A 27441-nucleotide genomic window follows, 5' to 3' on the forward strand; every position below is an offset into this window, starting at 1 on the left:
ACCACAAAAGTGGCATGATACTAAACAGGGCCCCGATTCTCCTAATTTTACTTAAGCGTCATACGATTCACGTTCGACTCGACTCGACTGAGATCCGATCCCGACTCGATTACCTACGATTGAAGCGTATGTGGCATTCCGCTATTTTTTCTTTGAAATAAACGTTTTTATCCTTTTCTGTCATTCAATAATGATTCATTTTGTCGCAAATGATTTACGATTGCAAAATGATTGTACAGCAAACTACCGTGTGGACCAAAATCGCCAAAATAGCAGACCAATCGCACACCAATCAAATGTCAATCGAATACGATTGGTCTTTTATTAGTAGCAGAATGCCCGATATGGTTAAAACTGCTATTGCGATCATATTGTGATTCGATTTCTACTCGATTTTGACATTATTAACTTAGGAGAATCGGGCCCCAGGCCGGTATAGAGTGGCTATATGGTCTTAGAAAAAGGCACACCATTCTGAGTCTGAGAACCCCGGAAGGTTGCAGTTTAAGCCGTGCAACCTCTCTTAACCGCCACAACGTTCAATTATTTTTTGATAATTTAGAAAATGTTATGTCAAGGGAAATAGTGTTTGGCAACGGCACTAGGGTATTTAATTTAGACGAAACCAACACAATGACAGTACAAAAGTCGGCCAAAGTGCTCGCCGTCAAAGGACAGAAACAGCTCTCCAAAGTGACCAGTGCCGAAAGGGGAACACTGGTAACTACATGTTACATAGTGAGTGCACTTGGCAATACTCTGCCACCCGTTATGATTTTTCCGAGGGTTCATTTTAAACAATACATGATAAATGAAGCACCTCCTGGAAACTTAGGTCTTGCTACACCATCTGGCTGGATGAACGGAAAACTGTTCGTGAAGACGTTACAACATTTTATTTCTCACACAAATAGCTGTAAAAATAACCCTAGTCTTCTAATACTAGATAATCATTAGTCACATATTTGTATTGAGGCTCTTCATTTAGCTAAAGAAAATGGAGTCACAATTATAACCGTCCCACCGCATTCTCTATCTATGATGTAGCTGGGTGCGTTAAAGAAGCGCACTTGAGGTCCATGACACCGAGTAACATATGTAGTGCATTTCGGGCTACGGGGATATTCCCATTTAATAGAGACCTTTTTACTGACCTTGACTTCGCACCAAGCGAAGTTACTGACAGGCAGTACGAGCTAAATCCAGGTGAGATAGAACAAGTAACGACGAAAACGATGACAAGAACCGAACAAGAAGTCCATCTCCATCTATATTGCCACCGTCACAGACACTATCAGCAATCGAAAATGACTTCATCCTTTTTAATAACAGTCAAAATGCACCATCTAATGACATTCAACCAGAACAATTGATTATTTCTATCGCGCCTCAAACCCATCTGAATTTAATTTAACTTATTTTAAATATATTGTTTTAGTTTTAAATATCCTTTAGTATTAAATATTAGCTTTCGATTAGTTTTAAGTATTTGTATTTTGCATACCCGTAATAATGGTGAAATATGTTTCAGTACACAAACTTACACATATTAAGATCTAATGTAACACCATATTTCTCGCAAATAAATGATTTATTATTATCAAGATTTAACTCAAACACCTTGCACACACATTGTCACAGATTTTAATATATTAACTGTTAACCCATCTTTTGCTTCATGTTGCGACCAAGCGTCAATGCCTTGGACATCTGGAGGCCTAAATACGCAAACATTTATTAGTTTCACCCGGGTCCCGTGGGAGCTACTGCCTGCACGGGTTTAAAATATAGCCTATGTTACTCGCAGATAATATAGCTTTCTAATGGTGAAAGAATATTTAAAATCGGGCCAGTAGTTTTTGAGGTTATCCATTACAACCAAACAAACAAACAAAGTTTTCCTCTTTATAATATTAGTATAGATAAAAACGGCTTGACCGATTTAGCTGAAAATTAGAGGGGAGGTAACTTAGACCCGGGAGGGTTTCCAGGGAAGGGTTACTAAATTTAAGGATATAAGTAAATATCGAATACGTACCTATGATAATTAACAGTGCGAAACCAGCCTGGATCGCTAGTAGGTACCTAGTTAAGTTGGTACATACCCAACCTAAACCTATCTATATCTATACATATAATAAAATGATAGAAAAGTCAAAACTGTACATTGTATATTTTTTTTTTTAAGTATACTTGCGGGGTGATCCATAATGGATTCTGAACCCAAATATGTAGTTTTTAGAATTTTTGTCTGTATGTCTGTTTATCTGTTTGTCTGTATGTTTGTCCGGAAAAAATCAAAAAGTACAGCATGGATTTAAATCAAATTTTGCATGACTATTACCTGGGGGCCGGTTCAACACATAGGCTATATATTATCACGCTATCATCTACGGGGGTTGAGCAATGAATGATTAAATAAACGAAACTGGAAATTCTATATTGCTCACGCAGACGAAGTCGCGGACAACAGCTAGTAGTAAATAAAGGGAATTGGATTAAATGATTTGCTACCAACTAATATAATAACCAGGTACGTAGATGAGGAATGTAGTAACGTAGATTAAATAAAATGACAAAAAAGATTTGAAATACATTTATTTTTGTGCATCATTTCATAACCCCACTCTCGCTAATTTCTAATGTACAACACCAGATAGGGTGAATACATACATGATATAATCTAAAATAAAACTTTAAATTATTTATATATCATAAGACATTCAGTTAGGCTTTATTCAAAATTGCAATATAATCTTTTATTTATGGCTCGAATCGTTGATAATTTCTTTTACATATTTTTTATATATTCTGATTTAATTTACCTACACTCCCTTTTGTACAGCGATTAACTACAGAATTTACATTTACAGTACAATAAAATTATTGTAAATTAGACAAGTTTTGAGTATTATGTTTAAAACAAACAAAAACAGCCGTTCAGTCCGTTCACAATCATGTCAATAGGATAATACTCGTAAATAATTTAAATAAGTAAACAAATTATTTTGTTAAGAGATCTAAGTATTCAACTAATATGTAGGTAATAAAAACTAATGCGACAGAACATAGGGTGGACATAGTAATAAAATCTAAAAAGTATTATATAAAATGTATTGTAGATACCTACCTAATCCTGAGATTAAATAGGTACCTAATTTCAAATTCATTTTAAAATAAAATGGCCAATTCTTTTTGCATTTTATTTTCGGAGACAATTTATTATTCAGGATTAGGTAAATCAATACATTGCCACCATGAAAATGAGAATTACGACGTAAAAGTGAAAACAAGTTATTTACAAAATAACTTCTGAACATTCACATAAGTACTAAAATTATCAAAATATTATCTACATAATTCATTATACTGATAGATAGATTATTTTTTATTTTTAAATTATTTACACTTAATTCTACACTATATTCGATAACAATTGTTGTTTTTTTTTTTTATAATTGCATAGATTCTCTAACCACATTGACGCTTATGTAGAATAGATTATATAATTTATAATTTACTGCGGTGGTAAAAAAATATCGATGAATATCTAACGAAGATCGATAATAATGTAGGTAAGTCAGAGTTAGTTCATCGAGTTCGATATTTTATTGCTTTTAAATCACATAGATAGATAGATAAAGACTGTAAAAATATTACGTGTATCATGGATTAGGTAATAAAATGTAGGTAACCCTGTTTACCTCTGAGATATGACTTTATCTGAATTACATATTTTTTTGGAAATAATGAGGCACTTTGATAATTCCTTTATCCACTCTGAAGTAATAAATGACAATGTTACCAACTCAAAAAAATACTTTTATTTTCAACAATGAATTTTGAATGATTCTCTATGAAATTGGAATTAGATTAACGATTGAGTCTACGACCTAAGATAGTTTAAATTGATCGTTAGAACTACAGAAACAGCACGACAAGAAGAAATTCATCTAAACAGGAATAGCTAGGTATTTCGTTAAGCATAAACTCTTTACCAGTCTAACAAATAATTCATGGAAATCTGATAGAGACGTTAAAGCGACAATATTTTACAGTGAAAAGCACCATAAATTCTGTTTTTAAATATTTACTATTATTACTCACAACTTTTACTTAACTATTTAAAGCATTAACATAATCAGAATTGGCACCAAAAATGAAAGGAATTAAAATGCTAGTCACTGTAGAAAGTATTAAAAAATATAACAATTATTTTTAATGTTGATAGATAATTAGCCAAACAGTTACCTATGTTCGAAACTGACTTCAATGGACAGGCAATTAAGTTTTAGCAGAAATCATAGTTCTCTGTAGGCGGTGAGTTATTTAGACGGCTTAACAATTTCCACAAGTCTTATTTACAAGCACTAACTACCTTCCTACGGTGACTAAACAGTTCCAACAATAAATCCTACTTATGCCACAAAACAATATCTCTATTCCCTCGCCTAGTAAAAAACCTTTTCAAATATACGCGGGCTGTTTAGCAGAATGCTGCAATGCTGCCAACACATCGTGTTTGAGCCTGACATACAATCTTCCTTTTCTCCATGGATTTTGGAGTTGTAGCGGTCTGAAATCGTCTCGGAGGCATCTTTCACGGGCACCTATGACGGCAACTAAGCAGAAGTCTTGTAGTTTCTCAGGGCCGTAAACGGGTCCTGATTTTCCTTTGAGAACGGCGGCCATGTTGAGTTGTTTGACAACGAGGTCGATGACCTCCCGCGCTGACGTCCGCGGCGTCACGTGCAGCTTGAGCGATGTTCCCGCCGCGAGGCCGGTTTCGTATGCAGCGAATACCTGGAAAATACGATAAGTATCACTCGTGCACTCGTTAATTGTTTGATGTAACGCATTAGCATTTAATGTAATGAATGTGTATATGTGGCCATTATGTTAATTGCCTGTAATTACTTAGCTTTACAAAAACGGTAAATGTTTATGTTTTCATTCATGTTCAAAAGAAAACGGTCATCGCCACCAAGACATTGCGTGGTAATCTTTGGGACTTAGTGCATAATTTCTGGTTGTAACATTAATATTACCTGCAGTATCCCCGCCTGGTCGGGTGTCCGCGGCTCCGGCGCCTTCACATCTTCACTATCCCTCCTCTCATCAGTCTTTGGAACTTTATTGTTATACTCTGCGTCTTCCTGCGTCTCCAACAACGGCTGACGTTTGACGCACAAATTGGACTTGGCATACTCTTGCCCAGTATCCGTGAAGTCTACCTCTCCTTTCACATTCGTCATACTCTTCGAAGCAATGACGTTACAAGGGCTCCTATAATGCTTCCCTTGAGGACGGACTTTCAAAGGAACTGACGTTATCGGACAGGTCTGGCTCTCGGAATCACTCGAGAGACTCTGGGCGGACTCTGAAACATTTCCTTTCGACGTTCTAACGCTAATCATACTGCCAGGATAATAGCCTTTTACAGTTAACAGAGGACTCGATGTGGTTGAACTGGCGTTAATACTGTGAGGCCTCGGCTTCGGTTCTACATTTTCGTTCTGAAGTACGAGAGTATCTTCACTTCTGGAAGGTGGTAAGCGATTGCTACCAATACTGTTGTGAGAGCCTCCTGATGACTTTATATCGAACTGGGAATTACTGCTCATGAAATTGTTGCTGACTGCACTGGATTGCGTGTACTGGGAGTCGGCACTGCCTTTTCTGGGAAATTTGTGGTTATCTGGGTTTAAGAATTGTGAACTGCAAAGGTTTAGTGTAGATACAGATGTTTGGCGAGGGGATAGGCTCAACTGTTGTTCAGATTTGCTGAACTCTGGATGTAGGTTGGCATGGTTGCCGTTCCCAGCGGGCCCTGGCCATGAGCCTCTACCGGGAGAGGTTTTAGTTATTTTGCCATCTCTTGAAGGTATCTGAAGGAAATCTTTAAACTTGCTATCTGTCTCATTAACTTCTGTAGTATTCTCAGTGGGTTGCGATGGTGTTTTGTCCAGAATATATTTGAGCACTATACCAGAACTAGGTGCAGCTTTGTCCTTATCTCTCGCGAAACCTATGAGGTCCATGAGCCATCGTTCAGCTTTCCATACTGTGTTTAGATTATTCTGTAGATCTTCTAGTTTGGTTAGTCTCTCTTTGGCTGTCTGTAGTTCAGTGCAAGAAAACGCTTCTCTATGAGAGTGGGCGGCTAGAGCTACATCCAGTTCTAGCACGCAGCTGAGTTTCGAGTATTTGTTCAGAATGTTTGTGTGATAAGTTTGTAGGTGAATCATTTCGAATGCTTGGATTGGTAAGCTGAGTAGATCGCCTTTCTGTAGGAGTATTTCCTTTTGTCCCGGCACTGAGCAGGCTTGTTCAGCGGGGGGACATATCATGATGAAGCTGACGTCGTTGTTTAGTTCGACTACTTCAAGGTCGTATATTCGGTGGGCTATTACGCTTTCTATGGGGATCTCCATCTCTTTGAAGAGTCTTCGTGCGCCTGATGCGATGAGGTCGAGGAACATTTCTTGAGATTCTGAGGGCCGCTCCTGACCGCTGATTGCAAGGCTGTTGATTGGCTGCGAGTCGTCGCATTTGCCTGATTGGTTCTTTAGGTATTCCCATTCCTCTCTGAAAAAGGATAGAAATGTTTAGTTATGGATTTAGAATATTCCACAATATTTAGTTTGCAGATAGAAGTTGATCCTCAAATGTTGTGTAGGCTGTAGATGCAACTTTTTCATTGCCATGTGACTGTTCAAAGTAAAAACCTTGGGTTACGTCTTTCAGTGTAAATGAATGCAGCTATGTAGGTACTTCCTTACACTACATGCCGAATTCCAGCGTTATTATATTAATTTGTGTGTCTCTGTGAAAACTTGCTTAAGCTTACATGTATTGGTTGATAGTATGTACTTGGAAATTACATATATTGATTGATGCCTATGTACTTAAAAGTGTATAATTATGTACTAACGCAGAAACATGTGGGTTGTCCCTGACGCGTGTGTGCGGCGGCACGTTGGGTGTGCGCGCTGGCGCCACGATGCGGACTACTTCCACCGACGACTGCAGCTTCAGGTAGCCCAGGTACAAGCCACGGGGTAGTTGCACGCGAGACACCTGTGGGGGAGATAGAACAGCTTGTTAGTGAGGAAGGTCCAGATATAAATAAGGTGCTGGTAGGAGAAGACCATCGTTTGGCATATGGTTGAAGATTGTGGTAAGTACATGATTAAGCATTGTAATTAGAGTACAAAGAATATTCTTGTCACTACATCTTTAGTCCCTTTGTTGACAACAGCGAAAAACGTCCTGACTTATCTTATGAGCGGCGAAAATTTTGCCGTTGTCCGAAAAGGCCTAAAGCTTCAAGGCGTTACGGAAAAGTTTATTCATGACTTAAATGGCTTTCACTTATGAAAAAAAAAATACTAGGTACACATCCGTTTTTCTTATTTTATGCAGACACAGCGTGCATTTTCAAGGAACTTTAAAAATCAATTTACCTGATGATAAGCAATCTGCTCATGAACCGAAGCCATCAGCAGTTCTCCTATCGTATTATCCTCGCTGAGCACTCTCCGCCGGAGTCGGGACACGGCCGCCCAGCGCGAGTTGAGCGCCGACACCGACTTGACTGACTTCACGCTGTTGACGCACGACAGGACGATGGTGCCGTGCGAGTCTCGGAGCGGCTTGTGGTATAGTTGACCTGGGGAAGATAAGTTAATGGTTGAAATGGAGGCATAGGTTGTAGCTGGGAGTATTGAAAGGAAAGTGATTTCCTTCTAGATTTCGATTATATTCGATGTCATAAGCAATTTCTGGTATGCTTTTATGTCCCACTACAAAAGGTAAAATATTGTCCAGCATTCTGTTTTTAATTTAAATAATCTACAAAATCCAATAGGTCCCCATGATAGCGATGGTTAAGTTCCTACAGGTAAAGCATTACTGCCTCAATTTCTGTAATCACTCCAGAATAATTTCAAAATTGTAAGGTCACTTCACTCTTTACTTCTCATAAAAACTTCAAACTATTGTTAAAGGTGCAAGAACTCACCTAAATCCTGTATGCATAACGCAGACTGCATCTGAGCGGCCGCCGTCAGAAGCTTGAGTCTGAAGTGTATGGAGGACGACGTATGCTTCTCCATGTCTGACCGTAACGCCTTCACGTCGTCCCATGAACACGACACCTGGAATAAATACCATGAGGATTTTTTTAAGGATTATTTAACAATTGGGTCGGTTGTGAAAAACAGATTGGAAGACTCTCCAGGTAAAATTCTACATAGCAAATCGTTGTAAAGATATACCTACATGCTGATAAAAAAAAAATGTCTAATGACTAGTCCAGTCTTTTATATGATCGTTCTTTTGTATTGTTGACTATGCCTATAGTTTGTGTAGGTACCTACTGCTATTACAATGCGGTAAAGTCGATAAAACCATAATAAAAACTTTCCAGCCCCACTGTTGTGGCTATAATAAAATTTGAATTAATAATATAATTTATTACTTTTTCCTGTAAGCGAAGATTTACCGTCAAACTTTTGCAAGGGGGATTTAATTTGAACCTCCCAACAAAAAACCATAGACAAATAATTCTAAGGTATATTACCTTCATGAGCCAATGGAAATCGGTGTAGATGCAGGTGGGGTAGGTCTCGTCCACTTCGATGACTGGCAGGAACTCTTCGCTGGTGACCAGCACTTTGTCCTCATGGTACAAGATACACGCTAGGTATACGCCTCTGGAATGATGGACATTGAAGGTAAGTTTCTATTTTAAGAAGATGTAATTTGATATTTTTTATTGATGGAACTATCTATTTTTACATATAATTTTTAAGCAATGGCGTAGATTCCAGCGCCGAGTCTATTGGACTATAACTATTTGAAATACTTGGCTCAAGCTAAAGTAACATGATCTCGTGTCTATTGCGTATTGTTGAAACTATTATGCTCTTCATCCTTCTTTGGTATAGAATACCACAATAGGGAGTACGGCTGGTTAGTAGGAACCCATCGTCAAGAAAGGTAATGGATAGATAGAACGTGGTAAGGCCTTGAAATCGAAACAAATGACGACGCAAATCAATCTAGGGAAAGAAACGTACCGTCTAAGATTCTTCTGGAACTTGCTAGCCGCAGTGAAGAGCTGTCTTATAGTTGCAGTCTTCTTGCGCGGCAGTCGCGCGTGGTGCGCAGCAGGGCGAGCGCGTGCGGTGGCGGCGGCTGCCGACAGCGCCTCTAGAGCCGCCGCCGCGCCGCCCGCGCCGCATGACGAGCGAGTGCCCCGCGTGCTTACGTCGCGCCAACCTGAAATTAATCGAAATTTCATAGTAAGATCCAAAGCTAATAGCTGCTCAGAACAAGGCGAATCAACTGAAATAGTTCGGTATTGCGCAAAGGTTATGACCACATGGGCGCACTTATGACTGAACTTTAGAAGAGATTAAAACCTAATTAAAAGTAATTTACAGATACTAAGGCAAGACCTATGTATATACTTAAGACTATTGCACCTAAATTAAGTTGGAAGAACATTTTATGGATAAACAGAGTTCACTGCTAATGAAAAGTACTTGATAGGTAAACACATAGTAACAGTATACTCACTGCTAGGAACAACACTTCTGGGAACTGAGACGGTATAAGCTCCCCATCCCTTGATATTTCCGGCAGCCGCTCTGAAGAAGTATCGTCGACCTCTCGTCAGGCCCGCAGCTAGCACTCTCGTGCCACTGTTGGTACCTGAGGCCGCTACCTCACGAAACCCACATACGTTTGAGAAGTCCGCACGTGATGACCATTCCACTGCAAAGAGGAAAGACATTAAATCAAGAATGGTTCTCAGGGAAAAACAGAAGAGGAGTTGATTAATGAGGATAGACAGGTAAATAAAAGAGACTCAAGAGATATGACTGATCCTATACCTATAAGCTAGCAGATGGCAACTGGTTCGTTAAGCGTTTGATATTATTCGAAACTTATCACGCGAAGTCGCAATAAAGAAACTATATATAATATAAAGAATAAAGAGGATATTTTTGTATTCCAAATGGAATTCAGTATACGGTTTCGAGTGCATTTAGGGATGCTATTTAAAATCCGCTCATGTTCATATTGGCATTGTATCAAAACAATAGGGATTTTTGAATAATTTATTTAAAGACCTTTAACAAATGGCCTCTAAAATGTAAGTATCAAAACAATGACTGGTTTCTAGAGGCTTTTCTGGTTTTCTGGGATATCACTTTACCTAATGGTTAGGTACGAATTTGATCAGTGCGAAAACATTTGCCTTTTGTCAAAATTAAATAATCCGCCTTCTATACCCGCATCAAATTTTTTTTCGCTACAAACGCATCCCATATCCCTTTTTTGACACCCTAACTTTCAAGAAATACAATTCTATCTTACCTTTATACTTAGTAATGATGGGTAGGTCTTTCGGAACAGCTTGCATGGCGCGGGTATCCTTCAGTCTTACTGACACGGAATGAGCACCACACACCTCAAGGTCTGGTGGTGGAGGGGCCGGCGGTACTCGGGTCTGTTGCCAACCCACTACAAGACGCCTGCAAAAAGAAGACAATAGGATTAACACGTTGTATGGGAAACGAGGAAAATAAAAAAGATAGAAACAATTTTTTGGGAGCGTACCTGAAGTTATAATGTTTGGGAAATTTAGATTATTTAGACAATTAACTATTTATTTGATCACGGATTCTCTGCGCGAACAATGGATCCATAAAGGGTTTTAAAGATACTGAAGATTTAAGATCAACAGCAATGCTTTTTAGTGCTTATCTTACAAAAATGCAATCTTTGATGAGTTAACAAAATATTTTGGAAAAACAAGCATTTTGAAGTATGATGATCATGCTTATATGCTCTGCGCGTGGATATATTACTAAAATCACTGCTCAACGTGGACCGTTAAGTGAATGCTTCGTGTTTGCAAGATTATTCACTCAAACACTCAGTTATCACGAATGCTTTCTTCCATAAGTATGATGTAATCCTTATGATAACATAGGCACGCCTATCTTCAATCTCTGCTAGAAATCTGTTACAAGGTTCTTGAGAAATCATTTCACGTTAGATAAAACATTCTGCAGAGATTTATAAAAGTCTCAGACATCACCTGCTTACTCAAATATAACGTGTTTTTGTAATTATATGCGCAATTAACTAGAACAAAGACAATCCCTTCTTATACATATTACAGTATCATATCTTTTTAGAAAAAGAAGAGTAAATAAGACTTACTTAAGAGTTCTCACTCTCCTTTCCCAATGTTGCGCTTGCTTGTCTTTCTCGGAACCAGCGCCGCCCGCGCATCCCGTTGTACCCGCTGCTTGACTGGCAGCCGAAGACCTGAAGAGCAAATATACATGATTGAACTGGTCATAGAATCATCACGCTGAAGTGGTAATGGACCGGCTATATCTGCAGATGGACGGACCACCGATGATGTAGATATGGAGACTGAATTTGGGCAAACATACATCGATGAAGGGAAAGTTTAATACTATGACATACTGCATATTAGAAATTAATTATCGCATTCCTATGGCTGTAAAGTGAGAGCAACAAAAAAATCTGTCTGGAGCCAGGGCCATTAGTGACGGCTCAAAAACCGATTAGTGTGCGTGAGTGATAACCATTTGCGACGTATTACGCTTATATTTTTTTTTATATAATAAATAGGTATTAAATAATTATAGTCAAAAATTCAAACATCTGATACGGCTATGAACAAAGACAAACGAATGTACGCCTCTCCTTAAAATTGTTCAAACTCGTTAATTTTAAGTAAGTTCATTAATATTCGCTTTTATCATAAACTGTCTCATTTGTCTTTCTTTGTGAAAAGTTCTTGAAAGCACCCTCGAGCTACAGTTGCAGGATTTGTGACTTTTGAGAGTATCATGGTGGTGTTGAGTACAAAGAATATATGAAAGTTGGATTGTTGACTAAGTTTATTATAAACATATATAGGCTTTTGGATGATACATCACTTATCATTTTTAGTCCCTTATTGCTTTACTCAATCCTTGAGGGCAAACTGAGGTTTCAATTTAATTTACAAAGGTACTTGCAATCTTATTTTGGGTGGAGGTATGTGTACCTATATCTAATTTCCTTTCAACTTTTAGTACCTAAACTATGTATAGGCAAGTACCTGGTACATGCATCTTCCCGGCAGGTTCTCTCAGGAGCGCAGCCTGTCACCTCGTGTAACTTGGACTCTGCTTCACGCGCCAGTCGCCGAAGATGAGTTCCCAACGAATCTGAGTTCTTGACTGCAACAAACAATATGACGATCAAACTTCTATCTACATATGTATTGTGACGTCATATTAATAAAAGTACGTAACTGCAAAAGATAAAAAAAGTAAAGACGTATTCGTTGCTACAGATAGGAGCTTGCAGCTGCGTATAAAGGCAAAGTCAAAAGTCTGTAAAATTAATTTTAGATAACAAATGTATCAAAACAGACTTTACAGGATGACCTTAAACCCAAAATGGAATTCACAAAACACGACTCCCAATTCTTTTCACAACACACCGGTTCCCAATTCCCAATCAAATAAATAAACAATTCGATTCCCGCGCGTTATAATTTCAGACCATCCTCCAACAATTACAAACGAAACGTGAAATCCGATACAAAATCTCGGTCATCGTGTATCTATTTGTATTGTATTTGTATTGCAGAATGTATTCAGCCCAATCTGCTCGCTTTCCATGCGCTAATCACGTTTAATCGCGATTGGAGTCCATTTGTATGGCAATCACGTTCACGCATCACAAAAGTGATTAATTTAGGTACTAGGCTACCTGCGTATTTGATTGTTGACTGGTCGTGAAAGCACTGATTTTCATGGTTTAGTTTAAATAATGAGAATTAGGTATACTGCCGAACCCGAATTGACCCAGTTTACCGTTCTATGCGAGAATTCTGTGAAGTCATTTGACGGGTAAATTGCTGTAACGTGTGAAAGTAAATAGTTTTTCAGTAATCCAAAAAAAAATTGCTATTCTCATGACTATTATACTTTTTCACAAAAAACCGAAGGTAAGAAATTACTCAGCCTAAGTTCTCGACGTCTATACTTTTTACATACAGATTTTGGAACAAGACATTCAAAATAATGTTATCCTTCCATCACCAGCCAGCTACTTAGACAAAATCCGTTACTTATTCCTAAAGGTAAGTTAAGAGCATCTTGAAGGTAAGCACTTAAGCGACTTCTATTACAACCTTGTTTGTTTCGACAGAGTAAAGGCATTACAGACCTTATTATTCATGATCATGGTCCCTTTATGGTTGCTTTCAAAAAAATGGCGGCAATATTTTTGTTTCGCGCGTAAATGCGAGTGAGATCAATGTTTATGTTCATGCGGAGTGCTTTAAAGCGCTTTGACACGCTTTACCGGGGATAATAGTCCTTCCACTGAAAAAATATATGAAACAATACATTTAGTACAAACGTAAGAGTGAAATTCATTCGATAGGTATTTCTATCGAAGCGTTTGGGGTTGCCAGTTATTGATCAAAGTTGCCAATACTCAGAATAGGTAAGTAATAAAATTGAAAGAGGTTAGCAGCCATATAACATGGCGTGGGTTTCTGTCTACGGTAATAACGTAAAAGATTTAACGGCAAAACTTTTACCAGGACTCTTGAAACTTTTTAAGCGATGTTCGTAAGTGGTTGTAGGATCCACCAAATAGATAAACAACATAAGTTTTTATATAGGAAGATAATATTTTATTGATTATTCTTGATAAAAACATACATAGGTACATACAGAAAAGCTCCCAAAACCACCTACTGAATCGATATGAAAAATTATTTCACTCTTAGGAACGGGAAGAAGTTGCCATAGGAAGCGGGTGAAACCACTGGCGGAAACTAGTAACGTAAAGTACCTACTGAGGTCAGTAATGTTCAATGCCCTTGATACAGTTTTTTCTCTAAGTACGTAACTTGATCGGCCAATGAACTTAAGTCGTATTTCTCACCGTCTCGGCTATAAAAGTTCTAAAGGTACCTACTCGTCTAACGTTTCCATCTACGTAATAAATTGTTGAGGAAAACCTGTACATTAGCGGAATGCTCTCGAAAACTATCTAGGGACGATATCATTTAGTAAAAGTGCTCGAGTGTTTTAGGAATCTGGCTTTCAGTGTCGAGGGAATTGGCGCTGAAAGCCGCAGTAAAGGGTTTTTGCTTGGTACTTCAATTCAGTTTCAGTTGCCAAAAGGTTTTTTTCTTGCAGTTTGTGTTTTGAACTGCAGTTGGTTTATTATGAACATGTAGGTACCTAATGACCTACACTGTTTATTAAAATAACATGATTTAACTGCATAAGTTGAGGAATTACTTACTCTTACAATATTTGATAAGTTGTTTTTATCTGTACCTCGTGTATACTTTTCTAAAACAATGCAATTAAAATCGGGCATAGAGATGCATCGAAAAATAGGTGTACCTAATGTCTCGTGGCTATTAAACCAATTTATTTCCAAATCCCGCTATATAAATGATTGCTCTAAAAATAACTCTGATAGCTTTCTTCAAAACCTATTGACATCAAATACCTGTAAAGTACTTTACCAAAATTCAATCTGGAGGTAAAGACGTGAAAGGATCGCAAATCTTCTATAGGTAAGCTGTTTAACATATCGAAGGAATAATGTCTATTCCACGCAATGTTCGGCCAACAAGTGATGTATACGACCTACTTTGATAGATATTCATAAGTTTTGAAAGCAACGCGACGGCCATTTACGAAATCAATTTAAAAGAAAAGTATTTACGCGCGAAAATGATGTGGAAAACTGTGCGATATATAATTTTTTCGCTCATCTTTTATTACAGAGCATCTTGTCATCATTTGGGTACTTTCGTGGCATTTTAGATATTTGGGTAAAAAGTTTTTAATTATATTATCTATATATGCTAAGTACCTATAGGTATATGTACAAACATGAAAATAAGTTGAATTCGTTTTTGTGTCTGAATTTTTACTAACTTCTAGAAAAATATATAATTTAAGCAAATATATTAAAATGCTAACATTAAATTCACAAAAGTGCTCTTTAAAAACATTTTATTCTGCTGGTGAGTGAGAGCCCTCTTTATCACGGTCTACATTTTGAGTTGAACATTTTTCTTCAAAAACTTGTCGTTTTATCTGAATGCAAAAATGCAAGTTGCAAACAGGAAAATATTTCTCTTATATGTTATGCAATAAATACAAGATAACATTGTTTTGTTGTTATTTTTCGTCTGATGGCCGACGAAGATTGAATGGCTGACACGACATATATTTTTGTTGAAGATGTCTGGAATCAGAAAAAGGTGTATTGACGTCTGATTGTCTTCTATAAAAAATAAGTTGTTTGATATTTTAGAAAAACAGTGCTACTTCTACATTACTAACACCACACTTTTTACTGCATTTTTAAAACCTAATGAATATCGACGAAAAGCACTTGTATTTACCTATGCGGTTAGTTGTCATAGCAACGGATTGAATCCTAATTGAACGGACGATGCTGCAAGCCGAAGTTAGTGCAACATAAAATGTTAAGAGGACAAGGGTACACAAGGATTTCGTTATCATCACAAACTTTAAAAGTCATCAAACACGCAGGTGCATTCTTTGGCTGTTAAGGCGCCTGAACACCATACATAAAATATTTCCCATGTAAGTATTCATTGTATAAAAGCATTGATTAAGCCTTTTCAGAAGAACCTTATGAGCAAATCTTAAAAAAAACTACATTTCTTTCTTTTTCCATATTAATGGCGGTACTACAACTTCGCTATAACCCAACAAACAAAAAATCCTCTCATAGTGGCTAAAAATGCCAAAAATAAATTTCTTGTAAGAGCCGTATTAACGCTAATAAGGGTGCGTTTGGGCACAAATTACAAGAACAATAACCTCAAACCCCCCTTATATTTGCTTTATTGACAGCTTCTTTTTCTTATATGTACTTTATTATAGCAAGCGATAAGGGAGTCAAACTTATAAAAGCAAAAGGATTTGCTCTTAAAAAGCCAACCACTCTTATACATGTTTTATAATGGCGAGCAACAAGGGAGTAAAACTTATAGCGGCAAGACAAATTCTATTTTAAATCTATTCGCCTTAAAATCAGTGTTTGAGATTCTGCAACAAATGTTTTGTTGAGTGATTTTTCACAGTTTGGCAGCGTCAACGAGTATTTTAAAGAAAACAAGAGCCATGATTAATTTCATTTATTTTTTTTAGTGTACCTGAATCCGAGAGTATATTGTGCTTGTTTATTGAGAAAACTGTGTGGGAATTCAAACGTATGATAAAATGTGGTACAAAAAGTGTAATTATATCAACGCGCCCTTGAATTTGAGTAGTTTTGACGTAAAAATGTGAATAATTATTAAGGCATGTTTTTTATAATGCTTTTACAAGGGTAATATCATTCTCACAACGTCTATTAGAAATCTATAAGATTATAAGCTCTGTAATGGCAACATTTATTCCATCTGCTATCGCCATTTTAACTACCGTTAGGGTTCCTTTCATCATTCCGTAGCTGTATTAATATTAGCTATATTACATTTTAGGTATTATCACAATGGTCGTATTTACGGAGAAGATCTCACTGTTCAAAACAAGAGATGGCCATGGAATTTGACACATTTTATCGTACGAAGAAAATGTTTTCATTGCAAATATCAGACTTTGTCAAACATACCTTCACACTTTGTGATTGGTCGTAAAAAAATAGAAGTTTTGCTACTATTGTTTTGTCAAAATTGTAAAGAGTATTTGATTTATGATCTTTATTGAAGATGAATGTGAATATTGTAATCCATAATTTTATTACACATTTCTCAATAGTATAAAAATTTTAATACCTAGCAATGAAAAATAATTATTACTAGGTAAGTGTATGCAGTGGGACAGCATAGGCTAATAAAAAAAAAAGTGTAAATAAATAGATATTTTAATAAATAGACCACTGAAAGCCATTGTGAATTATTATTTTTACTGCCCAGTTTTTGACATCACCACCGATATCCATCTTATTCAACTCAAATTTAGTTGAAAATTTATGTCTTCTTCACTACCACCACCGTTATATTCTTCTTGACTGATTTCCTGTACTTCATTGTCATCTTCCATAAAATCATTGACGGAACCCTCAAGTGATTTGTTGAGTTGTTTGTTTATGACTATAAGTATAAGTATTTAATGACTATGTAAGTGATTATGGATTGCGTTCATTCTTGTAAAGACCATATAAAATGCGGAATATTGTTTGTTGGGTAGACATCTTATGAAATGCTCCTATGAGTTTAAAAGTGTCATAGTTAGCTTATGCATTACTATTATAAGAACAGTTAGCCAAATGACAAGCTTTTATAGGGTTTTGAATATTATAAGGCTTAAAAGCATTGTAAATGCGCTTATGAGAATAACACATTTTCAATCCTTATTATAATCATGTAATTTGGACTTGTTATGGTTAACCCAACCAAATTATAAGAGTAAAGGTAATATTAGCCAAATCTTCTTATATTGTGCCATAATAAGGAACATTGACATAATGAAAGCGATTTTAAAGCAACTATAAGATATTAGACCTTAAACATATAATTTTATAAGAGTAGTTTGTTTGTTGGGAAGGAATCAATCGAATATTTCAAAAGCATCACATAGACCACAGAGAATACTGTTCTACATTTGAAAAGTAAATGCACAATAATATATTGGAGATACAACACGTTCCAGTCACGCTTGATCGCACGCCTGCAAAACCAATATCATGCGATGCAGGGTTTATGTGGGAGAGAATCACGGACGAAGGAAACAGCGGAGTTGCCATAAGTATATAGGTAGCGGAGAGGACCTACCGAATTCGAATACCAACGTCGACTAGTCGCGTAGTATAAGTATGTAATCTAGTACATATAGGTTGGTCAGATGCCTTCTCGAAGGTTAGAGTAATGTACGATAGGCGTGATCAGTTACTAGACATAACGAGGCTTCGGTTCGTCGGTTCTTTGTCAAATCAAAAGTAATCTGCCAAATCTGTCAAAGATTGGTTTTGTTTGATTGGTGATTTTATTTTGATAACAATAAGTGGGTTCCGTAAAAGCCGAGTAAGAGCGCAGCTAGTAACGTTCCTCGTTCCCTGAATATCCACATTTTGGCACTCAACTTTCTCAGGAGATTGTGCATTATGTCAACTCCGCTAGTCATTTGTTTTCCATGACGAGAATTCATCCCGGTGGGAAACCTCTCGGGTGCTGGCAATTCTCCCAATTTTTGCTGCAAAACCAGATATTCATTGCTCAAGGGGTTTGCTGTTAACAAGCCGAGAATTTCGTTGCGAGTGAGAACTTTTTAATTTTGCAGTTGAAAGTTTGAGCGGTTTGCAGCTGGTAAATCTGGCTTTGGGTCTGTATTAAATTATAACCTTATGATTTGTCACGAAGGTGATTTGGCACCTTCTTCCAGGTCTTTGATATTCTTAGCGAAACGTTGATGAATTAACATACAATATAGGTACTTAGTCTCCAAGATATATTCCAAGAGCTTGAGTTGATAGCATATATCCCATAGGTAGTTATATCTAGTAGACGCCAAAGTACTCCAAGTAGCGGCTTAAAGGACTTGCAGTAGACTAAGCACGGCATGTTCCGATTCAAGGCCCAAGTTAGCCGGGTCACTTGCAGCTTTGCTCGTGTCACACGTACACATCGGTAAACTTCGGCTAACCTCGGCTGTTCTCGGAGACCAAGAACCAAGTTTCGCCCGCGGCGATCCGGCCGACATCCCGGCATTTGTATTACTTTTTTTGTTCTCTCTTATTTCCTATTTCTTGTCCGTATATAAAAAGTAGTATTGACATGTGTGGGCTTTTGTGTTATTTGTCGTTGGCCGCAAATACCCGTGTATGTATGTCACTGCACATAATGGCCTTGTATGTACTGACCTCCATTACAGTGAAATAATTATTTATTGCTTTAAACTGAAACTCATCACTAACAACGCATCACACTGGTGTGGGTTTTAAACCACATCTTTCGCACCGGTAGTTGTCAATTGTTTGAGGAAAATCCGCTGGTATGAAAACGCCGTAACTATCTTTCAACAAAACATTCAAATAATCACCCGATATTGACAGATAATAATGATTAATGTTTCACCACCTGCTGCAAAACATGACTACGAAAATGTAGGTCCACGATAATACTAGAAAAACAAATCACGCCCACAAAGTGAAAATAATAAAGTTTCTCTGATAAACGATAGTGGCCTGTTGTGACCGATTATCTCCGGAAATTGTCACAAAAATATTTGTCTACGGTGCTCCAATTAGGCTTTTGGTAAATCGCACCGGACACAGCCAATGAGGAAAGTTTGTGAACAATAAGTGCGTAGTCAGTAATAGTTAGACGTACTGAAAGGGGCTTTCGAATAGATAAAGTTAAATGGAACCCTGGATGAGTAGAATAAATCGCAGGACTTTGCTAACGGACCAAGAATATTTTGGCTGCTCTGGAGTATTGCTCTGAATAACTTCAGAGCTTTACAGACTTTCCGTGTCACACTAATATTAAAGAGGGGAAATTTTCTGACTATGTGGGCGTATGTTTGTAACTTCTGCGATTTCGGATATGAAAGGATTGTGTTGGAAATTCTTAGGAATAGGTACTTATGGCTTATGTATCAGACTAAAGCATGGGCTACTTTTTATCTGGATGAGGGAAGTATTTCTTAGAAAGCGGGTGAATCCGAGAGCGGAAGCTTGTTGATAATATGTAACACAATATGTAAAATCTACATTTTTAGGAAACTGCCTGTACACACAAACGTATAAAGACACGCACAATATCATGTAACATGTTCAAAATTCTTCCCCAATTATGACGTAGACCCAAATTACACGTTTTCCTCACATGCAGTTCTCAATCTAAAACCTAACACAGGATTTACAACCTTATGTCCGCTGAATACGCTTGAAAGTGGCAGTGAGATGGTAAATGTGGTTAAATGGATATCGCAGTCCACATTTCGTGACATAACTTTGGAAGGTGGTCACGACTCGCGTCACGCGACGTAACAATTGCTTGTTCGTCAGGTCTGACAGCGATTGTGCTGGACAGGGGTGAGCGTCGGTCAGATTATGACTGACAGGTGTGGTCTTGTAAACTAATATTGTACCTAAATACGAGGTATTTCGTTGCCAATGGTTGGTAACCGGCAAGTTTTGCTGACTTGACTTCTAACAAGATTTCGTCATCAAAGTTCGTATCTGATCGAACGTCTATATTGTCTCGAGAGGACATGATAGATTGTTTCAAGAGTTTGTCTATACCTATTCGATAGCGACTAGTCTATACCTACTAGATTTTTGTCATTTTGTCAAGGTAAAGATTTATATGTTTTAAGTAGTCACTAGTATTATCTTTCCCACGCACCTAACATATTATATCTGAAAAAAAAACATATATTTTTAATTGCAGCCGATGAGAAAACGAAAGAATATCCCGAGCCAGTTAATCTACAATCTCAGATGCATTTATAACCACATGAGTATAATTAGCACTTGCTCAAACCGGATAACTGGCAACCCTATACGGCGCTGGTTTGGTGACACGTTACAAATATGGCAACACCGAGTGGGGTTACTCTTGTCAAAGATTCGATAGCAACTCAATTAATGGACATGGATGAAAAGGGTGCAAAAGAGCTCTCCTGAATAACGTGTTTCTAAAAATTCAAACGAGTATCTTTGTTGACTTTGGGAGATAGCTCAGCAAAATTTTTCTGATATCTAGACATTTTTTGAACATGAAGGTAAAATTTGTTGCCATATTTAATGGATGACAGACACAGACTAATATGTCAGTATGACAGTTTTCCTATAGAAAATATGTATCCCATTTATTCCACAGCTAATTAAAACACATCTATGGAAAATTCAGCCATTAGAGCTTAACCGAAGTTTTTGTGAAAAAATATGTTTCCTATTTATTCAACAGCAAAAGTAAACGTAGGAAAAATTCGGCCATTAAAATTTGAAAATTAACCTACGTTTCCACATGAAATCTACTTCCACGAAAGCACCATTTACGTGCCTATTTCCAGGAACATTTGGATTGCAAGTGACGTCGGCATATGTAATTGCCAGTCACCTGCACCTATTAGCATTTTGCATTTCCGACGCTATTGTGTTACACTGACATTTACCTGATTTCCATTTATTTGTTTGTATTTATGTTCTCATCGCGTGCCTGTTCAGTTTCATTTTAAAACTGCAATAAATCATTTCTTTATACCTCATAATATATGCTTAATGTATACTTTATTACAATAATTATAGGCAATCCTAGCTAATCCTGATTTCCTAAGTTTCCTGTTAAAATGAGCACGAAAGTCATTACGTCCAACTTTCGCTATCACGGTAACCGCTCGGTTGGGTAAATTAAAAATTAGCTGTTGAAAAACGAAAGAGTTTTGCTTTCATAACACGCCAGAGAGAAGAGTATTGAAAATTAAGATGAAGTAACAGCGTATTAGTCAAAAAGGAGTCTAAATAAAATAGATAGCACATTTTATCTCCCAAATTCCGTCTGATTAACGTCTACGCCGAGAATCCGTGGAAAAATTTCATCGGAACATTTCTTTGCACCAAAGAACATTTCTTTCCCTATAATTCTCGCGTACGTAAGGAATGTAAATTATAAAAATACCTGAGGTACCGAAATACGAGGTGGAATGACAGCGGAATAATAATCTCTAATCTCCTTACCGTATGGAACGCTGAATCAAGGGCGCGTGTTTATGAACACGTAGATAGGAACGTTATTATGTAGGGTTTACGTGATTGGAGTAGAAGATTTTGAAAAAAGAACAGCTTCTAGCTTTTAAACTTTTATTATTTTTGAACGCATTTTGTAGGCAATTGGACGTAGGCTTACTAAATGCCTTTGCCTTACTTCAGAATGGCGTGCTAAGGTTTTTAAGATCAGCTCGGTAAGTTGTAATTTCAAATTATAATCTTTATTCAAAGACCACTCAATTTCGGAAAATGCGAATGAAAAGTAAAAAAAAGTGTTAAAATAACTGAATTCACAATTCCATTTTACCAACTGAATGTAATATTTGTGTTTTCACCCCTAAAACCCACACACAGGTGGGTTACGTCAGAAATGGAAAATGTATGGGTTCACTGAAGACATCCATTTATTGTGCATCTGCTCGGATGCCCTTGTCGCTATCGGTAAAGGAATAATTTTATTTTTCATATTATATCATAACCAGACTCTATTTTCTTGTCAACATCTAATATTGTCCTTAACTTCTAAAGAAATAGACTATTGCTAGTTTTAATTACATATTATAGAGCTTTTTAAAATTCTAATGCATTTATAAAATACTCGTCAGGGCAAATACGCAAAGTAAGTGTACTTATAATAAAAGAAAATCGTAACTCAACTGAAGAAAAAACAAATGATAAAAAACAATCCGCTAAAAAGGTTTCAGCCACATAAACATCACGAGGAACCAATCGTTATCAGATAATCCCGACGATACTACTAGACTTGTTAAAATCTGATTATATCTACAGCCGCTGCATTTGAATATTACGAATTTCTTTTCAACGTGATTCACATGTTTTCTTGAACGATTATTACCTTTCAAAGGCTATTGACACCAATAATAATTTACCTCGACGACCTTACGACGTGCGTAGTATCTCAGAAAGTTGTGGTAAAATCTACGGAATTACCACAAAAACAATACTATTGAACTAAGAACAGATAAAAGTGCAAACAGTATCCTCTTGTTTTGCAAGCTAGGAACATTGAAAACAAGCCATTTGCTCAAGATAACAACATAAACTATTGCGAAACTTACATTGCGTTCCTTCCTTAGCACCGAATTCCATGAGCATTTTCGCCAGTTGTCTGTTGGTTGCAAGAACGGCCACATCGAGCGGTGACAGCCCATCAGCATTGAGACTGGAATAAAAAAGAGGATATAAGCAAACCATAGACATGAGGACAGTCATAAAGCTCTAAAAAGGTTTTATATAACAGCGTATGAGTCGTTATTTTGTATGACGGGTTATAAAACATTGAGAAAAGGACAACTTTATTACATTCCAGTCTAAACTGCATATAGCTGAGCATATTTTTCCAAGAAGTTTATTCCACAGGGAAACGCAAGGAAACTTATCCGGAAAAAAAGAGATTAACTTCTCATGAAAGATTCACGATTCAAAGAATGGTATTTTTTCACGAGTGAATATAAGAAGTTGTTTTATATTTACTTTGTTGCAATTAGGATATAGTAGCTTTTTTAAGTTACATAATAGTAAGGCAATAAAGACAACATTTTTCGTTAGCTAAGGAGCCTTGCAGCTTTTTCAATTGCTAAGTTTGGCAACCTAAACAGATTGACTTTTCAATTTTGATCTACAAATAGCAACGTAACATTAAGCTTAACTCCAACACTAACTCGAAGATCCACATTTAATTCAAAAGTAAATACGTAAGCACGTCGTTTGTTACCCTGACAAATCCAGGTGCTACAAACAGTTCTTTAGTAACAGCTACAGTCGGACGGTGATAAATCCTTAGCGAATGCATGTTTGCCGCATTGGCCGGAACAGTTGTCTCAAGTATACGTTATTGTACCTGTTCCTCGGAACCTAATATATCGTACCTGTTCCTTTTGATATTTATTCTCTTTACACTATTTATTGGTTGAGATTGCATGACTTCTACTTGAATTTGTGACGTCTTATTTTTATCTGCGTTTATCGGATCGGGGATTTGGATTATGTATATCAATGGGTTTTTCAAAGACATTTCCTTAAGAAATTGAGTGGGTTAGTGATTTATATCTCATCATTCAATCTTAGGAATTTACATAATTTGATGATTTTGAAGTATCCGTGATTTGTGGTGTCAATATAATCAAATTTCAGATAAGGAAATGTTGATACTATTTCTCTGTGGCAATAAATTTGTAGTAAAATGTGTTTGCTGTGTCCATCTTATCTTAGGCAATAAAATTGGCGTAGTAAACGTTCCACATAAAAGGGTAATGAATCACAAACCTGTTGACGTCGACATCGGTGGATTCCAGAATGTTCCGCGCCTTGTCCAGGTAGCCATGTTCCACGGCCGCGAACAGTGCTGTAACAAATAGAACTAGGATTCACTTTAAAGAACTACTTATTTACTAATATTGAGAATATAAACGGGTTAGGAAAGCTGCAATTTGTTAAGAAGTTGCTGAAAACATCAGTATAGAGTTAGTAGATATGGTTCCCACAAATTCCGATGGCGGCAAAGTAAGTTTGGTGAGGATTATATTCAGATGAACATTCGGCTTTCTTAGCAATGTACATTGTATAAAATATGTAAATGACAATATAGAAGAACAAATAGGTATGTTTAATAATAGACGGCGTTCAATAGACAAATGTACAGTGTAAGTGTTGTTTGATGAAGACAATAAGATAATGGAACAAACAATGAAATGTTAAACACAAAATGTCAATAATAGAAACAACAGAATACATAACACAAATTAACTAAAGAAGAATATAAAAAAAAAACTAACGAAGAGACTTGCTGACGCTTTAAGTGACCCAAAGGCTGGTTTTTATTTTGGGGTAAAAAGTAAGCATTGCCATCCAACGTAGCAAAATGCTGCCAGCCTCTTGGGTACACTCCCGGTGGGCAGCGATGAGGAGTTTTGAACCAATTTTTTATTATTTATAGTAAGTGTGTACATAATAATGTTAAGTACATATATAAATTGTAGATATTGAAAGTCAAAAAATAAAATTTTAAAAAGAACAAAATAAAAAAAAACGAAACAAATACCGTGTAAGTGTATGTTAACTTGTGCGATTTTGTCTTGTTGCGCTCGCGCGTCCTTCTGTTGCCGACGTGTTGCCTTGTCGAGGTGCGGGGGGTGGGGGGCGCATGCGCTCAGCGACGGCAGCTCCCCCCCGCACCCCTCGAGTAGAGCGCCGTACTGAAGCTCTAGGGGAGAAACGTGCAAAATCAACAAAAAGAAAAAAACAAAATGGGAAAAATAATAATAAAAAATGACTGATAAGAATTATTTGTGAAATAGTGATATGAAATACTACCTATAAGTAGTAAAAGTTGAATTTTCTAGCAGCATAATTGCACAATTTTTTTGCGCTGAGTTTTGAACAAAAATTTCCATTCACATCATCATCATTTCCGTCATCAATTTATTAATGGACTTCCTTTTAATTCACCGCACTCATTCTTTTCATCTCAATAATAAAACCTACAGCACAAAAATCATTCAAATCTGGAACAGAACAGGTTTCTCAAAAAAAAACTAACTTAAAGGACTTCCGATCCACCTACATTCGTCCGGATCATTTATCAAGCTACCCACGGCCGACAGCCAAAGGTTATTTAAACAACAATGACTGTGATTAGCTCAATGTCATACAAATTCTGTACCTTAGATCATTTAAACTATTGGAGATGCCATAGCCTTGTCTTCTCCTCTGACAAAGGTACGAAAGTACCACTCATGTTTGCTTCAATTGTGTGGAATGGGGCTGCAGGAATGTTAGAAAGAGTATAAGCGGCTCTGGTATAAAAAGAATTCCAGAAGGAGCATGATGGGTTTTAGTTAGTAAGAGTCTGTCATCCCTTAACGCTGCGTACACTGTAGGAAGGTTCATTTGAAAATTTCGCACAAAAAAGAGCTAAGTATCATATTTTTTTTTGCAGTACATACACAACATTTTGCATTCTAACACAAGCGGAAATCGGCAGCCCTTATCGTAGATTTGTGTGATTTATACTGCTGGCGTTTCCAGTTATTCAAATGCTCTAAGTTCTGTACCAACATATTACTCTCAATACCTTTCAACTTTGAGGGCGTGATTAGATACCATATCGGTATAATGGGATTTCTAAGGCAGTCCAAATAAGGTGTTAAGATAATGCAACATTTCGTAATGCGATGCTGAATAGATGATTGATGGATTTTGATTGCATTAAGAACGTAAGTGATTAAAAGCTTCAATGTAGTAATATCGTCACTATAATAATGTTAATCACTGGTGTGTTAACAGTCCGAAATAACTTTGCTACACCGAAAATGGTCAACGAGCTAACTTCAGACTCACCTATTTATTACATGTGTATTGTAATCTATCTTTTGAAAGGTCTTTCGATGAACACATAATCAGTAGTATGTTTTACAATCCAATCTCGATCTAATCTCTTTATACCTATATCTTTATTGACTATTTCTTTATAAAGTTTCGTAAGCAAATATAGAATTTAAAACATTTTTACCGCCTCAAGAATTACCCCGAGGCACATTTGCACCCAATAGCATAGCCTTATTCACAACTTGACGACAGATTATGATTATCTATCGATTGAATATCGATTACAAATCGATTTCACAAGGCGACAGGCTGTACTTGTCGGAATATTAAAAAGCTTAAATTCACTTCAATGTCATGCCATACTCACCTTGTGGACATACAAGGTCGGTTAATATCGAACCTGGTAATCGGTAACATCGAAATGAGGAAAGGTCCGGAAACTGTTCACGTAAAAACGAAGATACGGTACCGAGATTAAGTTTTGACGTGTAATTTAGATGCTCTATGGTGATAAAGATGCCTTCTTTCCCAACTGAGGTGTATTATGGTGAAACTATTTTTGGAGTTCATCTGCCAATATGTTTCAAGCTATTTCGAACGAGTCATCAGTTGACGGCTTCATACAACACACTTCCTATTGTTCCCGAAGAGCGTTTGGCTTTTGTTTTTTATGCAGTCGCTTCATGTATAACACTAGTACCTACTTACTACATCACGGGTCGACTGTGTTTCGTCCTGAATATAGTTAGGAAAAGGCTAGACAGATGATAATATTCATAGCCTAACCTTGTGAATAGCTTGATCGCTAGTTAAAATTCTCTCATAGACTCTGTTTTGTATAAAACGAGAAGATTTAACTGTAATCAGTAGTACTGTTAGTCATTTCGGTAGTTCCCTAGTTCTCAGGCATTGTAAATAACATTTTAACATATAATTCTAACGAATCAGTCATTGTGTATTTTATTACACATAATAGACAAATATATAGCTACATACATGCTTACCACATGTCTAGATATTTAGTTTGAATGTTCTATTTGTCTTTTAAATAATTGAGCAATTACGAAGGGACGTTGAGAGTAATCTCTGTCTGTAATAAGTATTATGGAAAAATACGGTCGGTTATCTTATCAAACAAAGGTTTTAAGAGGCCTAGTCTGCGCGGTTACAATTGAAATTAACTCATTATGCAAATAGAAACGACTAAGAAGTTTGTATATCGACTCGAGGTTTTAAAAATAGATTTTGAGCATTGATTTCGTT

General features: G+C 36.8%; 1 protein-coding gene across 4 annotated transcripts in view; it reads right to left on the minus strand.

The window, feature by feature from the left end:
- Window positions 1–2581: 2581 nt before the first annotated feature.
- The window catches only part of Wake (wide awake), a 65364-nt gene continuing 40504 nt past the window's right edge, over window positions 2582–27441 (minus strand). For all 4 annotated transcript variants that reach the window (XM_064037619.1, XM_064037613.1, XM_064037617.1 and 1 more), the window contains 14 exons: window positions 24893–25054; window positions 24118–24196; window positions 22911–23014; window positions 12158–12278; window positions 11242–11349; window positions 10390–10547; window positions 9586–9783; window positions 9084–9285; window positions 8585–8717; window positions 8024–8159; window positions 7467–7672; window positions 6935–7080; window positions 5049–6588; window positions 2582–4803 (listed from right to left, as the gene is read on the minus strand). In XM_064037619.1, coding sequence (XP_063893689.1) covers window positions 4468–4803; window positions 5049–6588; window positions 6935–7080; window positions 7467–7672; window positions 8024–8159; window positions 8585–8717; window positions 9084–9285; window positions 9586–9783; window positions 10390–10547; window positions 11242–11349; window positions 12158–12278; window positions 22911–23014; window positions 24118–24196; window positions 24893–25054 — 3629 coding nt within the window. In that variant the 3' untranslated portion in view covers window positions 2582–4467. The remainder of the gene's footprint in view (window positions 4804–5048; window positions 6589–6934; window positions 7081–7466; window positions 7673–8023; window positions 8160–8584; window positions 8718–9083; window positions 9286–9585; window positions 9784–10389; window positions 10548–11241; window positions 11350–12157; window positions 12279–22910; window positions 23015–24117; window positions 24197–24892; window positions 25055–27441) is intronic.

Source organism: Helicoverpa armigera, chromosome 2 (assembly GCF_030705265.1).
Source record: "Helicoverpa armigera isolate CAAS_96S chromosome 2, ASM3070526v1, whole genome shotgun sequence".
Lineage (NCBI taxonomy): Eukaryota > Metazoa > Arthropoda > Insecta > Lepidoptera > Noctuidae > Helicoverpa > Helicoverpa armigera.